At 32.0% G+C, this 23,276-nt stretch overlaps 1 protein-coding gene across 1 annotated transcript in view; it reads right to left on the bottom strand.

The window, feature by feature from the left end:
• Window positions 1–8,382: 8,382 nt before the first annotated feature.
• LOC145306365 (uncharacterized) overlaps window positions 8,383–23,276 on the bottom strand; it is a 78,488-nt gene continuing 63,594 nt past the window's right edge. Inside the window, exons 7-9 of the mRNA XM_080148455.1 lie at window positions 19,043–19,128; window positions 18,433–18,528; window positions 8,383–9,535 (exon numbers count right to left, since the gene is read on the bottom strand). Of these exons, the coding sequence (XP_080004581.1) occupies window positions 9,047–9,535; window positions 18,433–18,528; window positions 19,043–19,128 (671 nt within the window). The 3' untranslated portion in view covers window positions 8,383–9,046. The remainder of the gene's footprint in view (window positions 9,536–18,432; window positions 18,529–19,042; window positions 19,129–23,276) is intronic.

Here is a 23,276-nt window from a genome sequence, read left to right as displayed (position 1 = left end):
GTCGGCTGTTTAGGTTGCTAATATAGACCTCTTATATTGGTCAATCTGTTCCTCCATGGTCATGGAGGGGAAAAGTATTAGCCAGCTGGGAGAAACAGGGTATGAAAGAATCTCTGACAACATCCACTTATTCTGAATCCATTGTTTTTTAAAAGTTTTTAATTTGAAAATTTGAGAAAAGAAATGAAGGTTTGTAAATTGTAATAAACACAAAATGTAAATAGGGGAGAGTTGACTTTATTTAAATCGTATTATGGACAGCTTTCCACGGATAGTAAAATAGAAAATTACAAGATTATTCCTGTTTTGTTGGCCCACAGGTGCAAACAAAACAGAGTAAACAAAACTGGTTAAAATATTTTCTCGTATTCATTCGAATCCGGTGGATAGGAACCGGTTCTCATCCATACGAAAAAACTATGTCTAGCATCGTATTATATACAACTTTCTACGAATATAAAAATGTACAATCAAAAGATTAAAACCAGTTTTTTTAGCCGGTGCCTCCGGCACCTCGGGGCTAAAAAAAACTAGTTTTAATCTTTTAATTGTACATTCTATATCCGCGGAGAGCCGTTTATAATACGATGCGAGAAATAACTAATAAATTTTATTTTAATATTCGTGAAAAATTGTCTGAAATACGATACTATACATGATTTTTCAATATAGTTGAGAAACGGTTCTAATCCAGCGGATATTAATCGGTTTTAAAGCCATACTGGAAATTGTAATAAACACAAAATGAAAATATGTTAGAGTTTAAATCTACCCTCCAAACTTCTGACTTTGTAATCTTGAAATAGTAAGGGGGAGGGTTGTTAAAAAACAAAAACCCCTTTTTTGGTTTGTCATAACTGAATGGAAGGTTAATTTATTGCAACCAACTCTTTGATTGCACGACCTTTGTCTAGAAGTCATAAGTCCGTAAAAGAAAGTAGAAGCGCATTTCCCTTACTTATATATTTACATACAAAGGGTTTGAAGAAAAAGGAGTAAAAAAAGGATTTTTTGGTGGTTTCCCTTAAATCCCCTCCTTATTAGAATATAAATTGAAAATAAGGGGGGGGGGGGAGGGTAGGTTGTTTTTTCATTTATTTGTTAATACTTTAGGTAAAGTTAGGTTAAGTTATATTTGGTATTTAGTAGCCCCAAAGGGTTGGGCCTCCAAGCAGAGGTTAAGGATTAGGAGAGAAAAACTAACCCTAACTGCCTTTTTTAAAATAAGGCACCTAGAAGAAAAAAACTTTTTTCTATAATGTTGTTTTAAACTATTATATTCTTAACAACTTTTTTCTGATTTTTGGACAAATGTACTTACAAAAATACGTCCCATAGTTATAGAGTATCTGCAATATCATTTTATCCTGCAATTATCTTTCCCTGTATATCTGGATTGAGGCAAATTTTCCCAAAAATTTAAAGTAACGTTTTCTTATTCGTTGGAACTTTTAGTCAATATTGATTGGTTAGTTCATTAAGTTTAGTGTCCAAACGTTTCAACCACGAATTGCACTCTACAGAAAGAGTAATTTTGTGTAATAAAATTGAGGATAATTATCAATTTATCGGCTATTGTCTTATCCCTTTAGATCCCTTGAATTGCGGCCATTAATTGCTAGGTTTTTTTTCAAAGTTAATTAGAAATATTTTGACATGATGGACATTCAAATAAAATAAAATTATGTGCATACATTCCTGCAAATTATACTTATAATAAAGTTGCAGGATGTCTATCTGTTTGTCTGACTTCGTGTTTGTCTATCTGCGTGTTTGTCTGTCTGTATGTTTGTATGTTTCTACCGAAGGATCTCGCTAACCGCTTAACCGATCGGGTTTTCCTATGCAGGGTAGCTTCTCATAGGCCAAGAGAAGGTTTATAACTATTTTTGTAGGGTACCACCACCCTCTCAAGAGAAATCACCAACCCTTCCCCCCTAAAAAGCTAAAATTGTAAATAGGTGGGGTGGTCGATTTTGCTATTTTTCTAATATTTTATTTTTCCTTCTTTGTCAGGTTACCCAAAATCTAAAAATCAAATCACAAATGTTAAATTTTGAAATTGGGGGGAGGGTTGTCATTTATCTACCACCCCCCCCCCCCTCCTTCTATTGTTTAGGGGAGGGTGTCATTTTATTATTTTATTTGGTCTCAAATTTTATTTGTATTTTGTATTTGATAAAACTCTTAATTTCCAGGGATCTAAAAGGATAAGACAATGGCCGATAAATTTATTTACATCCCCAATGATGATACACAAAACTACCCCTTCTGTTGGTCACTTGCTATAGATTACAATTACAATGGCCGATAAATTGTTGTTACCCCTTGTTGTTACAAAATTACCCCTTCTCTAGATTACAATTAGTAGTTGTAAAACATTTAGACACTCAACTAAATGAACCAACCAATCAAAATTCAATAAAAAGGCCCCAAGGTTGTTAAGCCATTAAATAAGAAAACGTTATTATAAGACTTTTGTGGGCTAGTGTAATAAACAGCACAATGTCCCTTCTCCCCTGATTAATTTCACTATTTCTTGGATCGGCGCTTCTCTAAAAGAAGTTGCAGGTCTGTCTTTCTACCTTTGTGTTTAATTGTATGAGGATTCCTGAAACATTGAGGTATAATATCAAACGTTTAGACATAAAGGCACCGGGATATAGAGACTACAATTATAATCTCTTACTCGTTGGCTTAAAAACTTTGGGGACTTGGTTGAACAGACCAGCAGTGCCCAACATTTTTACCGCCAATTTAATTTTTGAACTTCGTATTAATGGATGTTTTCATCCTTGAGTTTTTTTCCTATTCTTAAAAATCTTTTTGACACCTTTTAATTATTGAATCAAATTTGTAGATTTTAAAAGGTCTTAAAAAGTGTATATTTGAGTGCAGAGACGTGCTAAAGGGGAGTTTAGGGGGTTGTATCTACACCCTGGTAAAATCTATGGTATTTGATACTCCCCCCCAAGGTGTCCACCTCATACACGCCCCTTATTAAGAGTAAACACCACCTGATTCAACCCCCAACAGCCAATTGGGGTGTAATGGTAAAAAAGTCAACCCTCCCCTCCTAAAATTTAAGGGGAGAGTTTTAAAAAAATAACAGTAGGAGGACGCTTTTATGTCTTTGGAGTTTATGTAGAGGGTAAACTTATGGGGGGTTTATCCACCTCACTAACATTAAAACAAGGATGACAACATCCATAAGTAGCAAAGCTCAAAAATTATGATTGTATATCGGAAAAAAATACTATAAAGCAGTGTCATATAATAAATATTAATATTGGCAAAATAAGGAAATCATCACACCTTTAAAATCACGCAACCTTATAATCATGAAAACTTAAAATCTAGAAATCGATCTAGCACCGCAATTAATAGACAAATCTTAATGAGACTTGATGGAAATATGTAGAACATGAGCATACTCAATCCCTGATAATTTCAACCGTCAACATTGAATAGGAATTGAGAAAACCATGAAAACCTAAAAAATCTAGGAATCGATCTAGCACCCCAATTAATAAAAAATATTAATAAAACTTAGTGAAAATATGTAGAATATAAAATTAATTAATCCCTGAAATTTTCAGCCCTTTATCTTGAAAAGAAGTTGGAAAATCATGAAAACATAAAAATCTAGGAATCGATCTAGCACCCCAAATAACAAACAGACGGACAAAACAATGTATATATTAGATGGGCATATATAGTGGGAATTTTCACTAAAAATTTCAGCTTTCTATCTTGAATAGGAGCCGAGAAAATCACGTTTCCCCCAATTCATTAATTACGGAAAGACGGACAGACGGACGGACGGACATTGTGAATTATAGAGTAGCTTCGCTACTAATAACACCCCCCTTGTGGTCTGTATCACACCCCCTTCGCTTTGGCCTAATGGGGGATTTGAAATTTTATTATGCGCGCTTCGCGCACTCCTCTGGTGAAACACTGTGCACGCAACTTTTTGATTGTCTATAATTATTTAGGGAGGGAGAGGTCAATTCTATCCTATACAAAGTAACAGGATGTTTGTCTGTATGTCAGTGTCTCTGTATGTAGCTCAAAATCTCGCTGATCGCTTGGCTGATGTGTTTCTCCTTTACAGTGAAGTTTCTTATAGCAAGTTTTATTATTATTTGGGGAGGTTACCTCCTCCCTCCGATTTCTGGTAATGACTATAGAGTTGCTACGCTTTTTAAAAACGAAGCTTTTCTATAAGGGGGGGGTTTAATGCAACCATCTCGTAATCAATGTATAAATGGCACTTAAAATTCGAATTTTGATCTGAAATTTTGCATGAGTAATCCTTGGTAGGTCTATTTTCCCTAAATCGAACAAAAAGTTGGAAAAGTAACGGCTAACGGCTGGCGGCTCATCAGTTTAGCTATTTGTTGGGTATTTTTAAGGGAAATTCATCACGAAACCTCTCTCCACATAATGCTCTTTTCCGCTACAAAACATTTTCAAACGGTTCTAGACGGTAGTTGCTGGTACAAGAAATCTAAAAAATGTTTTTTTTTGTATCATTTCACATGATTTAAAGCAAAAATATGTTTCAAAAAGTTGATTTCTACGTAATTTATGACAGATTTGCCCTAAAATTAGCCAAAAAACGGCTAAACGGCTGAGTCGTTAGCCATTACTTTTTCAACTTTTTGTTCGATTTAGGGAAAATAGACCTACCAAGGATTACTCATGCAAAATTTTAGATTAAAATTCGAATTTTAAGTGCCATTTATACATTGATTACGAGATGGTTGCATTAACCCCCCCCCCCCCCCTTAGAGTCGGTCCGTCCGTAACGGATAGCTTTTTTTTTGTTAATTTAGGCATGTTAGAATTGTCCTATCGATTTCAAACTTTGCATGGTGATTCCTTTAATAGTTAGGTACAATTTAGAAAGCATAGCAACTCTATAATCATTACCAAAATGTCCGTACGTCCATTTTAAACATGTTGATTTTTTTACTTTTTTAACAACATATTTTTATGTGATCTAATCATCCGATTGATCTGATTTTTGGTATATTAATTCCTGGGACAACAAAGTATAATATTATAAGCGAAGCAACTCTATAATCAAATCTTGAAAATGTAAGTATGTCCAAAACATTATGTATCAAGCAGTTTTTTAACAAATTTCCTTACAATTTTGCTTCGACTCTTATACATTTATATTCTGATTATTCAGTTCTGACACTATATAAATGTTAATGTCCGTTTCAGTGCTTCGCTTTTTTGTATGTTGTCATCCTTGTTTAATTGGACCTTATTGTTACATGAATAATCACGCAAAGTTTGAAATTAATAGGACAATTCTAACATTCTTAAATCAACGTTAATGTAGGGACGTGCTGACCGGGAGACCCTAATTATAGAAAAGTTTAGCTTTTTAAAAAAAGCTTTGTTCAAAAAAACATCTTAGTGTATAATTTTGTATGTATGTGGGTAACAGGAAAGAGGGTTAAATTCAGACCAATACGCGATATCCGGTAACATAATTTTAAATCAGAGACCTTGTAATCAGAGAGAGAGAGAGAGAGAGAGAGAGACAGAGAGTGAGAGAGGGAGATACGAGAGAGACAATATGCTGTTTATTACACTAGTCCCTACAGTTTTATAATAACGATTTCTCATTCGTGGTCATAACAACATTCTGGGACTTTGGTGAATTTTGATTGGTTGGTTAATTAAGTTGAGTATTCCAACCTTTAAAACTAAAACTTTGGCCAACAGAATGAAAAATTTTGTTCATCACATTATTGGGAATGTACATCAATTTATCGTCCATTGTCTTATCCGTTACAATCCTTGAGATAACCTCTAGAAGATGGGTTACCCTTTGATTTTAGAACCTTTTTTAAAAGCGAAGTTTTTCTATAATTAGGGTCGGTCCGTCCGTCCGTCCGTAACGGATAGCTTTTTAGGCATGTTATAATTGTCCTATCGATTTCAAACTTTGCATGGTGATTCCTGTAGTAGTTAGGTACGATTTAGAAAGCGTAGCAACTCTATAATCACTACCAGAATGTCCGTACGTCCATTTTAAACATGTTTATTTTTTACTTTCTTAACAACAAATTTTTATGTGATCTAATTATCCGATTGATCTGATTTTTGGTATACTGATTCCTGGGACAAAAAAGTTTAATATCATAAGCGAAGCAACTCTATAATCAAGTCCTAAAAATGTAAGTATGTCCATAAACATTATCTTTTATCAAGCCTTTTTTTTAACAAATATACTTCAAATTTTGCTTCGACTCTTATACATTTATATTCTGATTATTCACTTCAAACACTATACAAGCCTTAATGTCCGTTTGTCCTTCCATTATAGAGCTTCGCCTTTATGGATGTTGTCATCCTTGTTAGAGTCATAACTGTGCATGGTAACGAGTATCGTCTATTATGGGCCAAAGCATTACCCTAAAAGTCAAATCTTTTTCATATAATAAAAAAAACACAACATATGAGCATATTCTTTTTATTCATTTTTAAACAAAAATATGGATAAGGGTTTTTTTTGTATAATTTTAATAACATTTTTAACTAGCAACATTCACATAAGGTTTTTTACTCTTTTTTTCGAGTAAAAATTATCATATTAAATATTTAAAAATCACAAAATTATAACTAATTGAAATGTGATAAAAGAAAGGCTCAATTGTAGTTAAATATCTACTATAACCACAAAAGTAGCTAAGTATTTAAGCAAATTTATTAATTGAAGTTCAATATTGAAGTTAATTTTTATAAGAATCTTAAAAGTAAAGCTGAGGTGCAGCTTATAATGCCTTATAAAAAATTATGTCATACAATACAATTTACCAATAGTAAATTGTATACTGGCCTATCATTGGTCATTTGCATTGTATGACGTCATTTTTATTAGGTCCTATAAGCTGCTTCTAAAACTAATTGTAAAAAACAATCAAATGTAGATACTTATCCAGGAGATATTAAACTACAGTTGAGCCAATTCCTTTTTTATCTTTTCTTTATTTCCTATATTAAATTGTGATATCAGTGGGTTTATACTATAAAAATTTAATTTTCAAATTAAACACTTTTTATGTATTGACTTTTGAAAGACTTACAACTTTACAACAATTTTTATTTATGAGTATGATTTGTGATGTAAAGGGATATAGGGATTAAGAGATATAAGTTTTCCGGAATTTTAATGTAGGGAGGAGATTTGAAATCTGCATCAAATTTTAAGGATTTTTTATAAAATTCGTTTTTTGTATAATTCTTTATCTAAAAGCGGAAATACAAATTAGGTTAATTAATTTTGGCATCCGTGATTGGTGGATTTAAAAAATCAGCGCTCTGATTGGATGTCGTACATCATTCAACCAATTAGAGCGCAGGTAGTTTAAATCCACCTATCCTATTGGTTAAAATTAATTAACTTAATATGTATTTCCGCTTTTAGATAAAGAATTATACAAAAAACGAATTTTATAAAAAAATCCTTAAAATTTGATGCAGATTTCAAATCTACTCCCTACATTAAAATTCCGGAAAACTTATATCTCTTAATAGGGATGGGGCAATGGACTGAAAATATAAATTCTAGTGGTCACAAAGTTTGGGTACTGTTCTTGAACGTATTGATGAACTTTTAGTACAACTATTCTATACAACTGTTCTAAGTTCTCCTATTCGTTGGATTAAAATTTTAAGTAATTGACTTATTGGTTGATACTTGGGGCAATTTTAATTAACATCGGAGGGTAATGTTCTAAATATAAACTAATCGTCCATTGCCTTATTTCTGAAAGGGTAGAATTAAAAAAGAAAAATATAATATAACCTAGTAATAGTGTCTAACTTTTTATCTTTGTGAAGTAACAAAAATCAAAGGATGAGAGGGGAGGTGGGAAAGGAAACCCCTAAAAAAGAGATGGATTTTGTTACGTCACAAAGATAAAAAGTTAGACACTATTACTAGGTTCATACAATATCTTTCTTCTTTTAGAACAAACGGACAAAGTAAATTATTAAATAGCTAGGTTAGATAAGCAAATAGTAGTTTTTAGCTGCTCAAAGATTAATATCCTAATTTTTTATTTGCGATAAATGGCACAATTTTTAATAAAGCAAAAATCCTATCTAGCAAGAGAATTTTTTGCTTCTACTGAAGAATGCCTCCCCCCCCCCCCCCAAAAAAAAAAGAATATTGACAACTGTAGTATCAACCAGGGAGGAAAGGGGCATTGGGATGTTTACACTTGTCCCCAAAGTTTTATAATAACGTTTTGTTTTCTCATTCACTTGTCAACAACTTTGGGGAACATTTTTTAAGTTTTATTGGTTGGTTCAAAATGTAAAAAGGTTTCTTCCACTAATAATCTGGGGTTTATTATGTGTATCATCATTGGAGATATATATCAATTTATTAATGGGGGGGGGGGGGGGGGTGATTCTACAGTAGAGCTCAAAATCTTAAAATATTTTGAAGTTACATTTTCGCCCTATACATAAAATTCTAAAAAATCATATGATACAAAATTAAAATATAAAATCACAATTTTTCAAAACAAAATTATAACAAGAACGATACTGAATGAAATTGGGGAGCACAAAAAATCGCCATAAAATTGGCAAAGTAATTTATCATTGGTAAAAATAAAATTAAATAACATGTAAAGACTATTTTAAGAATTATGTTTTTTTTATTGAAAATTTTAAATAACTGTTTTTTTTTCTTGACTTTTTTTGGTAACTGGTTATTACAATAACTGGCGTTTGTTTGGGTTTAATAACAAAGTACATAAAGACAGGTATTGTGTCTAAATCTGATTACCATTTTAAGTCTTTATACACATTGTTATATTTATAATATGAATTACACCTAATAGTTTAATAATGAGATAATTTGTCCGGTTTTTTTTCATAACACAACAACAATATGTACATATACATAATATACATATACACAACTTTTTTTCACCTTTTAGTTTATAATTTAACAATAACAAAAAGCGATACCGAGATTGATAAAAAAAATCAGTTAGAAAATCTCTCAATCAGAATCCTCGACTCTAATTTGCGGAGAACTGCCGCCACTCAACGCTTCTCGACTCCTCATTGGTGGAGAGCTTCCGCCGCTGAGCGCATCGCGACTCCTCATTAGCGGAGAAATGCCGCCACCCAGGGCTTCTCGACTTTTCATTGGCGGAGAGTGTTGCCCCAGTCCCGGCAGTCCCCGTCCACCGTTGGCAAGAATAAAGTGGGGGGCTGCCAGCAGCAGCAGAGAGGGATGGGGGTGCGGATGCATTCCCATCGACGTGGGGGGAAAGCCGTGGGGCAGGCTAACCGGGGGCCGTGGGCCGCCCATCAGCCCGGGGTGGGGGTGGGGTAGGTGGGAGAGGGGCGACGGCCCACCACCGCCGCCCGGGGCACCCCCACCCCCTCCTCCGCCCGGTAACAAAGGAGTTTTTTCAACGTCTTTTTTCAATTCCTCCATATCACGCTTGAACTTGGCCCGACGGTTCTGGAACCAGCAGATAACCTGAAAATAGATAGATAGATAAATAATTTGATATATAGATAATTAAATTGATAGATAGATAGATGGATAATTAGTTTGAAATATAGATAGATAGCTAATTAAATAAAGAGATAGATAGATAATTGAATTGATAGATATATGGATAATTAGTTTGATAGATATATAGATAATTTGATTGATAGATAGAAAAATAATTAATTTGATAGATAAGATAAATAATTAAATTGGTAGATAGATAGATAAGAAGACAATTAGGAATTTAAAGAATACATAAAAAGAGAGAAATAAAATTATTAGAATGATAGATAACATGAATGATAGATAGATAGATGATTATGAAATAGACAAAAATGATAGATAGATAGATAATTTGAAATAAAATTTCCTGTTCTATTAAATAGAGAAACCCACCACAAATTTGTAAATAAAAGTATTACAATAAAAAGATTAGCTTAAATAAATTCTTTATTTTCAAATGTTTTCAACCTAATAATAAAAATAAACTATTCTAAGATAAATTTTGATCATAGCAATCATACAATATGACAATTTATTTTTCTGCAAGAACCTATGAGGGAGGGCAAATTAGCAAAAGTTTTAAAAACGCATTATCTTTTTCATTAACTCAAAAAACTTTTAGATGCTTTATAGAATTTTGATCGGCCAGTTCCTAACTTAAAGTTTTTAAACTTATCAACTAATAACTTTAATCACAGAAGGTGTATTTTGTTTATCATCATTGGGGGTGTCTATCGATATACAGTCCATTGTCTTATCCCTTAAAATCCCTGTCAAAAAGGTATTCCTAAGCACAATACTGAATTATAACTTGTAATGAAATAATAAAAGAAGTTGAATTTTTATTTTGACAGGCGAAGTAAAGTCGGATTAATAACAATAGACAGCCAGAGAGAGAGAGAGAGAGAGAGAGAGAGAGAGAGAGAGAGAGAGAGAGAGAGAGAGAGAGAGAGAGAGAGAGAGAGAGAGAGAGAGAGAGAGAGAGAGAGAGAGAGAAGGAGAGAGAGAGAGAGAGAGAGAGAGAGAGAGAGAAAGAAAGAGAACGGTTTAGAGGTTACAGGGACTGTAAGGATAATGCTAGTTAATTAAATCTACAACCGCTTTTTCACCAAATATTACAAAGTCACTATTTAAAATGCTAAAATTTTGAGGAAAGATTTATCATTCGTCCATTGTCTTATCCCCTAGGTCCCTGTTAGAGGTTATGATAATAAAAGAAAATGATTGTTTCTTAGGAAACTAGCTGTCAACATGATTTATATAGATACCTAGATAGATAGATACATAATTAGATAGATAGTTTGATAGATAATTAGATAGATAGTTTGATAGATAATTAGATAGATAGGTATACAGAAGAAATTGAGACAGAAAAACAGTCAGTTGGATGGATAGTTAATTAGATATTGAGATATTGAATTAGATAGATATATAACAAGATTGATACATAAATAGTAAGATTGTTAGTTAGATTCTAAAAAAAAGGAAAAGAGATAGTGCTTATAATTTTAAATACAGACATACATATAAATACTATAATTATATACTAAAGTAACAGGAAGTCTATCTTTCTTCATGTAGTGAATGTAAGATCTCGTCAACGGCTAGTTCATTTATTCAACAATGTTAGTTTTTCAATGGTCAAGGAAAGGTTTAAGGCTATTTGAAGTGTGGGGGATGCTACCCCCCCCCCTCCCCCAATAAAAACTAGAAGCTTCGCCCCTAGAGGCTGGGGGGCGCAGACACTAGTAGATAAATGTTGAGTGGGTGTGAGAAACTTAAATATTGTCTTTTTAGTTTATTTTATTTTAAGTCAATACTTTGCTAAATAAACTCATTAAAAATTTATTCAGTCGCAAAATTTCAAGATTTACAAAGTGTCTAAAAAAATCAGCCATGTGACGTCATAAAATCCATCTCTTCTTTAGGGTTTCCTTTCCCACTTCTCCTCTCGTCTCTCATTGTTATGACGTCAAACTGCTGATCTTTCGAGACACTTTTTAAAGCTTCTTTTATTCTTTAGTTCATAAAGTTTATTTTCTTCGTTTACTGTATAATCAATTTTAAAATCAAAATGTTGAATAGAAGGCTGAGAATTGGCCTAAAACCTGCCTAGGACCAATATAAAAATTCTGTAACAAATTGTAGATCTATTGGTAAAGCAGTTACCAAGATCTTACAAGACAATGACACTCAGATTTTAAAAATAGGCATCTAGATAGATATTTATCGCGTCGTATTATCAATACCTTTCTGCGGATATTAAAATAAAAAATTATAAGATTAAAAAGGCCCTGGATAACAGAAATAGTATTAATTTTATGATTTTTATTTTATTATTCGTAGAACATTGTCTATAATACGATACTATACATAAATTTTCAGTATGGCTGAGAACTGGTTCTATTTCAGCGGATATCAATCGGTTTCGAAGCCATACTGAAAACAAAATGTAAATTTCATCGTTTGAATATTATTTTTTCTGGCAAATATTGTAAAAACAACTTCCTTTTATAATCTTCACCTTCATAATTCTGTCAGCGATATTCAACAGGGGAGGGAGGGGACACTGGGCTGTTTATTACACTATTTCCCAAAGTTTCATAATAATGATTTCTTATTCGCTGGCTTAACAACTTGAATTTGATTAGTTGGTTCATTGAGTTGAGTGTCCAAACGTTTCAACCACTAATTGTAATCTACAGAAGGGGTAATTTTGTGAAACATCATCGGGAAGGATATGAATAAATTTATCGACCATTGTCTTATCCCTTTAGATCCCTAAGTATTAAAGATAGCTAACCAATTAATATTCATAAAAAAGATCCAAAGTTCTTAAAGCAGCCAAGGACACAGTGTGATTATAATACTTTGGGTACCAGTGTAATTTACCCTGGTTGGGTAATACCTATTTTAACACGGTCTTTGTAGGAATAATTAAAAGAAAAAAACATATATCCTATTATATAATTATAGAAAGGGTGTCTTCAAAAAAGATTTTATTTACAATCTTTGAAAGAAAAACTAATTTCACTTGTGGGACTCTTTACTTAACCTAACCTATAAAAAGCATACGTTTTTTAGATGTTTATAATTGTTTTTGCGATCTTAAGACGCAAGCCTGATAATTTAATTTTTGTACATCATGTAAGTGCTAAAATGTATGTATGTATATATTTTTAAATGGGTATAATTTTAAAGAACACACACAAACTAATTTCAGAAATTATAGGGGATATAGCTAGCTTATTCTAAACTGGTTTTTCATAAAGAAAAACAAAAAACAACATAAGTTATAAAGAAAGTTATCCTCCTGTTATATAAAATTGTAAATTATTTGTCTGAAGCAAACATTACATAATAAATTTTAATTTGTTTCCTGGAAATAAATTATGAAAAACAAATAAACATAATAAATTGGGTTGTTTATTTAAAGTTAGCTTCACATGGGTCCTGTGATGGTTTTAGTCTATTTTCTTTCAGAATTAATTTTAGGTATTAAACGCCAAGGCATTACCCCCCATATCCATGATTTAACCCTAAAGATACACATGTTTTAAAGTCATTTAAACTCCATAGATTACAGTATAGTATCAGGTCTAAAATGATCTTACAACGTAATGTAATATCATGACACTGAACAGAGCCCCTAGTAGAAACGGTCAGGGAGGGAGGGGACATTGGGCTGTTCTTTACACTAGTCCCCAAAGTATCATAATAGTGGTTTCTTATCAGTTAGTTTCATAACTTTTTGATTGGTTGGTTCATTGAGTTGAGTGTCAAACCTAATATTAATCTACAAAAGGGGTAATTCTCTTTATCATCAATGGGGATGTAGAGAAATTTATCAGCAATTGTCTTATCCCTTTATATCCCTGGAAGAGACCGCCCTTTAAACTGTCAATAAACACGTTGCGGTGTTTTGGGCCCTGTAATTTTAGGAAACTTTCATGTTTCATTTATTTACATGACCATATTCGTTGGGCCAGGCGGGGTGGGGTGTTCATTCATTCCCCCCAAATTATTACATTGCGTCTCAAATTTGCATATTATTACTATCCTATTATATAAAGTAGTCCGTACGTCCGTAATAATTAGATCTTTTCGTTGATTTAGACATATTATACGTTTCCTATTGATTTCAAACTTTGACTGATGATTCCTGTAACAATTAAGTACGATTTAGAAAGAGTAGCAGCTCTATAATAGTTACTAGAAAGTTCGTACATTCATTTATAACATGTTGATAATTATATAGCAGCTAATATCCTAGTATGTAAAGTAGTAAGTTTTTTTGTCTCTGGCCTTGGATTTCGAAAACTACTTAACCAACTGAGTTCTTCATTTTAGGGAAGCTTCATGTGGGTTCTGAGATGGTTTTGGTCTATTTAATTTTAAGATTATGTTTTTAAATTTAGGCTTTTTACTACAACTTTGAATTGAGCCTTAAGGTGCTAGAGGCGAAGCTTTCAGTAGTATATAAAAAAAGGTGGTGGAAGGTGTTTAGTGTAGAAAAAAAAGTTAAGGGGAGCTTGCGCTGTTTTTATAATATGCGATTTTAATTATTTGCGTAAATGAACGCACACTACATTATGGTTCTGGTATTACCTGGAGATATAGATAATAGGAAAAAGGAGGGGGGAAACACGGAAGAGAGAGAGCAGATAGAGAGAAAATGGAAAAAAAGAATAGAGTTATTTGAAAAAGAGATAGATAATAGATAAAAAGAAAGATGAATAGAGAGAAAAAGGGAAAATAAAGAAAAGAGACAATTATACAGAAAGAGAGCGAGAGAGAGAGAAAAGTGATACAGAAATAATGTAAAGGTGAAAAGTTGAAAAAATTGCGGAATTTATTTAGTTTAAAAGTTATTACGTTCACCTCACGTTCCTTAATAATGGGATGGATAGCAGGGAACTTAGGGGTTAAGACAATGGACAATGAATTGATGTAAGTCCCTAATGATGAAAAACACAATCATAGGTTGAAATGTTTCGACACTTGTCAGGATTTAATAAAAGTACCCAAAGTAAGTCAATAAATTATGGAGTATATTTATAAAACTTTGGGTACCAGACAACCAGTTTTATTTTCAGTCCAACGTACCCTCCCTTCCTAGACAGATAGATATATGTGTTAAAAGTTGCATAGAAATTGATAGATAGATAGATAAACAGACATATAGATAGATAGATAGATATATAGAAAGATAGATAGCTAAAAGTTACCACCGGCGACGCTTTGACCCAGTCTTACCAGTTTAATGGGTGGCCATTAGGCTGGTCCAATTTTTACATTTCGATTTTTTTATTTTCAATATGGTTCATGTCGACAGTTCTTTCATATTCTTGGATCTTAAATGATAAGACAATGGACGATAAATTAGTGATTAACCCCAATGATGATAATCCTAATTAACCTTTCGAAAAATTAAAGTTGTTGGTCAAGTATCCAAAGCTGTAAGGTCAACATATGAAAGAGTTAGTCTATAAAACTTTGAGTACTAACTTGATTTACAGTCCAATGTCCCCTCCCTCCCTGAAAATAATAAAGTCATTACCACAAAATTAGGCCACCCTAATGACTTCATCTTAAAGCTATCATTTTTTTCACCCCCAACCTAACCTAACCTATTCTTTCTGTAAAAAAGCAAAAAAATCTTCGAAAATATTAGCATAAATATTAGAGCGATATAAAAGTCTTTTATAGCAGAGAGAGAGGGGACAATGGACTGTTTATTACACTAGTCCCAAAAGTTTTTCTTATTTATTATGGGACTTTTGATGGATTTTGGTTGGTTGGTTTATTAAGTTGAGTGTTCAAAAGATTCAACCACTAATTTTAAGCTACAAAAGGTGTAATGTTGTGTATCATCATTGGGGATGTATATTAATTATATACTGAATACTCATTAATGAAGGGAAACGTCACTAAAAATTCAGCTGTCTATTTTTAATATAATATTGTCTGGAATGTAAAAACCTATTTTCTCACTTTAGGTCTTAATAAAAAGTTTAAAATTATATCTTTTAAGAAACTTTATTACAATAAAAATATTTAATACTCTACAGGAATTTAGGAAATGGTAACTTGTTGTACAATAAAATCTTTTAAACGGCTGAAATAACAATCATGGGTAGGTTTTATGCTATTTTTAAAATGCATAATGAAAGACATGAAGGGATATCAAACCCCATTGATTATAAACAAAATCACCCCAACTTGAAATGGGTTAAAAAGTTTAGACTCCGATAGTTTGAACCAGCCAATCAAGATTTACTAAAGATACCCAAAGTTTTTAAGCCAACTAATGCAAATAAAACTTTGGGTACCATAACAAGTCCAACATCCACTCCCTCCCTTAAATATTAAAAATTTAAAGGGGAAGAAAACACCAGGGGAGGGGGGAGAGGGGTGAGAATTGACATGTTGAATTTTGAACACACATTTTTATTAGCTAATTCTTTCAACACTTTCATAGATATAGACATTTAGAGAAAGATAGATGAATACATAGAAAAATAGATAGATAGATAGATAAATAGATGGAAAGAAGATACATTTTTATAAGCTAATTCTTTCAGCAATTGTATCGAAAGACATATGAAGAAAGATAGATAGATTGATAGATAAGTCGATAGAAAGATGGATAGATAAATGGAGAGACAGATGGGTGGGTAGATGGATAGATGGGTAGATAGATAGATAGATAGAAAGATCAATAGATAGAGAGTAAGATGAAAGTAGAGATAAAAAAGATGAAAACAAATAAAGGTAGAAATGGATTAATAGATTGATAAAGATATATTAATAAATAGATAGATAGACAGATCTGAAATAGATTAATAGATGAACAGATAGATAGAGAGTAATATAAATAGAAAATTGTTTCAACACAAATTTTTTTAGAATTTGATGAAAAATTTATCAATTTTAGGATTTCAATCAGTATCCACTTTTTATATCTGAATAAAAACATTTAATTCAATATTATAACATTAAAATATAATGATGAGAAAATTTAAAATACAAAAACATATGTTCTTTAAGTCTTTTTCTATGCCCCTATAGAGCTTGAGGGGGTTTTGATGGAATGTTATTTTTTGGACCTATGAAAGATACATTGTAAAGGAGAACAATATTAGTTCAGCGTTTGGCAAGATCCTTGAGTTAGACGCATAGACATCCTGATACTTTATCCTCATGAAGCATAGAACCTTAATATGACTAGTAACTACTATACTAAGATATTCAGTACAACTGATACCGAGATCTTTAAAACTATGGCAGGGGATCATTCCAACAGGGTTTATTCTTTTACTTTTGTAAAAACATGGATGAAAACATTCATAAAACTATGCATTTAAATCAGAAGGAAGGACAAACGAACATTTATATTTGTAGAGTGTCAGAACTTAATAAATATTTTTTTATTTGACTTTTTATTACACTAGCTCCCAAAGTTTTATAATAACGTTTTCTGATAAGTTTGACTTTGGGTATTTTTACTGAATTTTGATGGGTTGGTTCATTAAATTGAGCGTCCAAACGTTTCAACCACTACTTGTAATAGATAGAAAAAGTAATTTTAACTTATTGGCCATTGTCTTATCCCCTTTGATCCCTTTAGATCCCTGGAAATTTTGCAATAAATTAATGCTTATTGCTCTTTGCCTTCCCTTGCATTGAGAAAAAAATTATATGATTTTTGATGAGATAGGTCTCTTAAAGTGTTTTTTTTCACCCTTTCAAATTTTTTGGTTCGCTCTCTCTCTCTTTCTCTCTCTCACGATTACTAGGACAACTAGGTACACTGTTATTAACAAACCATCTCTATAATCAAACCCTTTAAATGTAGGTTTGTTCTTAAACATTATTCTGTATTTAAGCAATATCTAAATAAACTTATAAATCAATTTTCTGATAATTAATATAATGCTCCTAATTTTAGAGTTTTGCTTTTATGGGTGTTGTGATCCTTATAAATGAAATAATTAATGGAAAACAATGGATTCTTGACTAATTACCACAGGCAAATGCAAAATCATTTTTAACATGAATCAGTTAGGTATTGTAATTTTCATTGTAAAGCATTGTTTAGCCATGTGACGTCCCTTGACTAATCTAAAAAAAGCATAACAATTACGTTGTTTGTAATACAATTATATTAATTAGTAAGCTTTTTTATCTGTAGCGAAGGATCTCGCTAACCGATGAACCGATCTGTTCCTCCTTCATTTTGAAGCTTTTTATCAGAAACGGGATGGTTTAAGGCTTTTTTAAATGAAAATTCTAGGTATGGTTTTAGGCAATTTCTCTGCCCTTCTATATCCCTTCGAAGATAGAGCCTCTAGGGGCATATTCGCTGGTAATTGATAAAGAATACGTAGATATTGAGACAGAGGAATTTTTGTCATCAATTTATGTTACTAATATAGTCCTCATATATTAGTCAATATGTTCTTACTAGGTCAGGGGAGGGGATGGGGCAAAGTCATAAAGAGTTTGGTAGTGGGGTATCTATATATTAGCCAGCTAGAAGAAACATTTTATCAGGGTATGCGAGAATCTCTCACAATATCCACGTATTCTATATCAATTTTTGGAATGGTAGCTGTCTATAGTTCCCTAGAAAAATGGGGATAGATGTCACTGCTTTTTGACTACCTATTCTATTGACATCAGAAAATACCCTATCCCCATCATTTTTCTAGGGGGTTTCTTTCCCCCTTTCCTTTCTCTTTCCCTTTACTATGACGTCAATAGAATAGGTAGGCCAAAAGCGGTGACATCTATCCCCATTTTCCTAGGGCACTAAACATAGCTACTTTGGATTAAAATTTACCCAAGGAGCGTATCCACTGTATAATCATGGTTACCTGTGCATTGGTAAGTCCTAACTGTGCAGCTATTTCGTCCCTGTCGGCCGGACTAAGGTACTTCTGGTATAAAAACCGCTTCTCTAACTCAAATATCTGAAAAATTATTGATATTACTCAAAAATCATGTATTGCGTCGAATTTCAAACAATTTTCCGCGAATATTAAAATTAATCCTTGTTTTGTTAGCCCAGGCCTTCGGCCCCTTTGGACTAAAAAACTAATTTTTATCTTATAATTTTTCATTACCCGTGGAAAGCTGTCTATAATACGATGGGATAAATAACTATTCTAAACTTTTTAAACAAATGTCTTTTAAAAAATAATTTTACTGAATATGTCAGAGGAATTTCTCTAAATTTTTACTGCATTAAAATTTATTGTCCTTTTCTCAATGTACGTCATAAAACAATCCATTTTAGAAGCAAAGCTACTATATAACTAAATGCTGTCCGTCCATCTATCCGTATGTCTGTACGTCCGTCTGTAGTAAGTACCAGATGATAGTATATTATTAATCATTTATTTTATGAACAAAATTATCCTTTTAGTAGCGAAGCTACTCTATAACCAAACACTGTACTCCGTCTGTCTGTCCGCCAGTACGTACCTGATGGTTTGTGAAAGCTGTTCGGGATTTTCTTTTCTTCTTAGAAGGTGCTTTATTTACTAAACTCAACTGGGCTCGCTCTATTTCTAAAACAAAAGATAAAAATTATAAAAGTAACAGGATGTCTGTTTGTTGCAAAAGATCTCGCTAACCGCTGAATCAATAAGGTTTTCCATTATAGTGAAGCTTGTTATAGGCCCATTAAATGTTTATTTCTATTTTGAAGGAGGGTTTCTCTCAAAAAACAATCTACCTCAATAATTTTTGTTCTTTTTCTATATTACACTGGAGGGTTTACTCATGTGTTTTTGATGTAAGTATGAATATATGTTTTTTGTAACCTATTTCAAAACCTAACCTATTCTTTTATATTTTTTGTGCGACTTTGAATAATTTGTTAAAACACACACACATAAACACACATGCATGCAACAAATACATATCCCTGCGGGTGGGAATAGGGGGGGGGGGGAAGGAAGACACATGTGTATAATCATGGACATGGAACGATGAGAATGAAAGATAAAAAATTTCTGTCAATTCTTATAACTCAGAGCTACTCCCGACCTTATCATAATGAAATCTATATCATGGTGGGTGTGCAGCCATTACCGCATAATATTACAACTGCAAAAACTTTTTTAAATAGGCGGTTTCCCTCAAAGAACCTTTTTGAGCACATGAATTAATTGAAAATAAAGGGTTGGAGAGGTTTTAGTGTGCTTAGGTTAGGTTATATTGGGTAAAGGCAAGCCCCGCAGGGGCTAGGCTTAAAAATGAACTATCCCTCCCCAATTATTTTGGATTGGTTTCTGTGCTCGAGAGGCACATTGAGGGGAATCACCACCAATCATTCTATTGTTGCTATTGTATCTTTTTTCGAATATGAAACACTATGCTGTAGTAAATGCTCACCCAAGTATCTAAACATACATCAGACGAAAAAGGATAGGTCCATAAAAAATAAATTAGTAAACCCCCATCTTGAATAGTCTATGTTAAACCCCAAAGTTATTAAGGGAAAAGACAATGGACGATAAATTGATGTCCACCCCCAATGATACTAGAACAAATTACACCTACTTTTATGAATGAGAAAGGGTGTTTAAATAGCATGTTTAATATTTCCTTTTCCCTCCTTTAACTTAATCTAAAAGTCAAGAAACTGCTGTTAATGTTTTTTCAATACTGTAATTTTAATAAGAAACTTTTATCTAAAACAAAAGAACAACGATGACAAGATCCAAAAAAGCGAAGCCTTACAAATAAATCTAATCGGACAAACATTTCTCACGATTGAGACATAGCTTTGCCTATAACAACGTGCTTAACCATCTAAGTAATTACCGTTTGAAAAAAAATCAAGATGTTTTAAATGGACCTTCGGACTTTCTGGTAATGATTATAGAGCTTCTATTCTAAAGTCTAAGGTAGGTTTTATATAATAGGACAATTTTAACATTTGATGCTGTAGTATTTTTATAACCAAAAATACACATTTATTTGGCTTTTTCATGGGAACATCCAAACTTTAGACAAATGAGACATTCGTAATTTTATTAAAATATTTTTAAATCAAAATATTTCACGAAATTTAATATTCTCAACTATATCTAAATTTCCTTTGCTTGCTGTAGATAAAATTCCAGGTGGCTTATTTTGACCTATATACAGGGATCTAAAAGGGATAAGACAATGGCCGATAAATTTATGTACATCCCCAATGAAGATACAATTACAAAGTAGAGTACAATCAATGGTTAAAACGTTTGGACACTTAAGTTTATGAATCAACCAAACAAAAGTCCCTAAAGTTGTTTTGCCAACGAATAAGAACTCAAGTGTCCCTAGAGGCCTCTAGAGTCATGAGTAATAATGCAAATAAGGTTTGAATTACATACAAACGTACAACCTAATCTATATAACAGCGAAGCAGTTCTTATTGTAATATATCCCTAGTAATCTCTATCTCAGCAATTTACCTTTTTTTGTGCTTATATAAGCATTTTTGTCAGATTTAAGTAGGACGTGCTCACATCGGGAAAGTCCGCACTTTACAACAAAAGTGGCTTACTTAAATCGGACATGTCGGACTAACGAGCCATTTTCGTAGGTTAATTGCTTACTTGAAGAACTATCATTGCCCTATAAACCCCTAAAAATCCCCAAAAATAAGGGTGGCTGACAAGAATCAGCCAAATCGGACGCTTTTGACGTAAATGTCTTACAGATTAAGATTTTAATCCGGATTATTTTTCCTCAAAATTTAATCCCTTCTTAGGCTATATTTGTAGTTGATTGCGTACTTACATCTTCCATTTTTGCTACAAAATCCTTACTTAAACAAGACATTTTTGTGATAAATGTCCTACTTATATCTTCCATTTTTGCTACAAAATCCTTACTTAAACAAGCCATTTTTGTGATAAATGTCCTACTTATATCTTCCATTTTTGCTACAAAATCCTTACTTAAACAAGCCATTTTTGGGGTTGATTGCTTACTTAAATCCTCCATTTTTGCTGCAAAACCCTTACTTAAATAAGCCATTTTTGGGGTTGATTACTTACTTAAACCATCCATTTTTGTTGCAAAATCCTTACTTAGATAAGCCATTTTTGGGGTTGATTGCTTACTTAAATCATCCATTTTTGCTACAAAATCCTTACTTAAATAAGCCATTTTTGGGGTTGATTACTTACTTAAATCATCCATTTTTGTTGCAAAACCCTTACTTAAATAAGCCATTTTTGGGGTTGATTACTTACTTAAATCATCCATTTTTGTTGCAAAATCCTTACTTAAATAAGCCATTTTTGGGGTTGATTGCTTACTTAAATCATCCATTTTTGCTACAAAAACCTTACTTAAATAAGCCATTTTTGGGGTTGAGTACTTACTTAAATCATCCATTTTTGTTGCAAAATCCTTACTTAATTAAGCCATTTTTGGGGTTGATTGCTTACTTAAATCATCCATTTCTGTTGCAAAACCCTTACTTAAATAAGCCATTTTTGGGGTTGATTACTTACTTAAATCATCCATTTTTGTTGCAAAATCCTTACTTAAATAAGCCATTTTTGTGGTTGATTGCTTACTTAAATCATCCATTTTTGCTACAAAATCCTTACTTATATAAGCCATTTTTGGGGTTGAGTACTTACTTAAATCATCCATTTTTGTTGCAAAATCCTTACTTAATTAAGCCATTTTTGGGGTTGATTGCTTACTTAAATCATTCATTTTTGTTGCAAAACCCTTACTTAAATAAGCCATTTTTGAGGTTGATTACTTACTTAAATCATCCATTTTGGTTGCAAAATCCTTACTTAAATAAGCTATTTTTGTGATTAACTTCCTACTTATATCATCCATTTTTGTTACAAAATCCTTACCTAAACAAGCCATTTTTGTGATTAAATTCTTACTTATATCTTCCATTTTGGCTACAAAATTCTTACTCAAAGAAGCCATTATTGTGATTAATCTCCCACTTATATATTCCATTTTTGTTACAAAATTCTTACTTAAACAAGCCATTTTTGAGATTAATTTCTTACTTAAATCTTCCATTTTTGCTACAAAATCCTTACTTAAACAAGCCATTTTTTGTGATTTATTTCCTACTTTCATGATGAAAATTGGCAAAATTGAACCTATAATTAATGTAAAAAAAACTTTATAAGTCAAATTATATTGAACTACATGATATTATACAGTATTACAATACATTCAAAAATTTTATATCTTTTTCATGTTTAAAAAATGACTGATGAAAGTTTGTTTTAAATTTATACAAATTAGATGTTTAAATCAAATTCACTAGTTTTCTGCATAAATCAATCTTCTGTTTCTGATTTAAAGTTGTCTTATAAATTTCCAGCAAAACCACTCTAACCACAGACTGAGACAATCTGTCTTTGAAGTGATTCTAATGTACTCTAATGATATTTTGATTGATTTATCAACTCTGTTCTCCAATGAAGTAAACTCCTGAGAAAAAATTACTAAAAATAAAATATATTTAATATTGATATAAAATAAACAAAACTACTCTTTCTATCATATGTTTCTTTAATATTTACAAAAAATATTCATGAATTATTATTAACATTTAGAATAAATAAATAATAGTAAAATATCTAATATAGTATTTGTCATTTGGGATTAGACTTTTATTCAAAAAAAAATTTAAAGCTATTATATATAAAAACAAGCAATGAAGTGCACTGAT

The sequence above is a fragment of the Acartia tonsa genome, chromosome 14 (genome assembly GCF_053477335.1).
Source record: "Acartia tonsa isolate MP-2025a chromosome 14, ASM5347733v1, whole genome shotgun sequence".
Taxonomy (NCBI): domain Eukaryota; kingdom Metazoa; phylum Arthropoda; class Copepoda; order Calanoida; family Acartiidae; genus Acartia; species Acartia tonsa.
The sequence above is the reverse complement of the archived record's forward strand: the minus strand, read 5'-3'. Positions and strand labels throughout refer to the sequence as shown.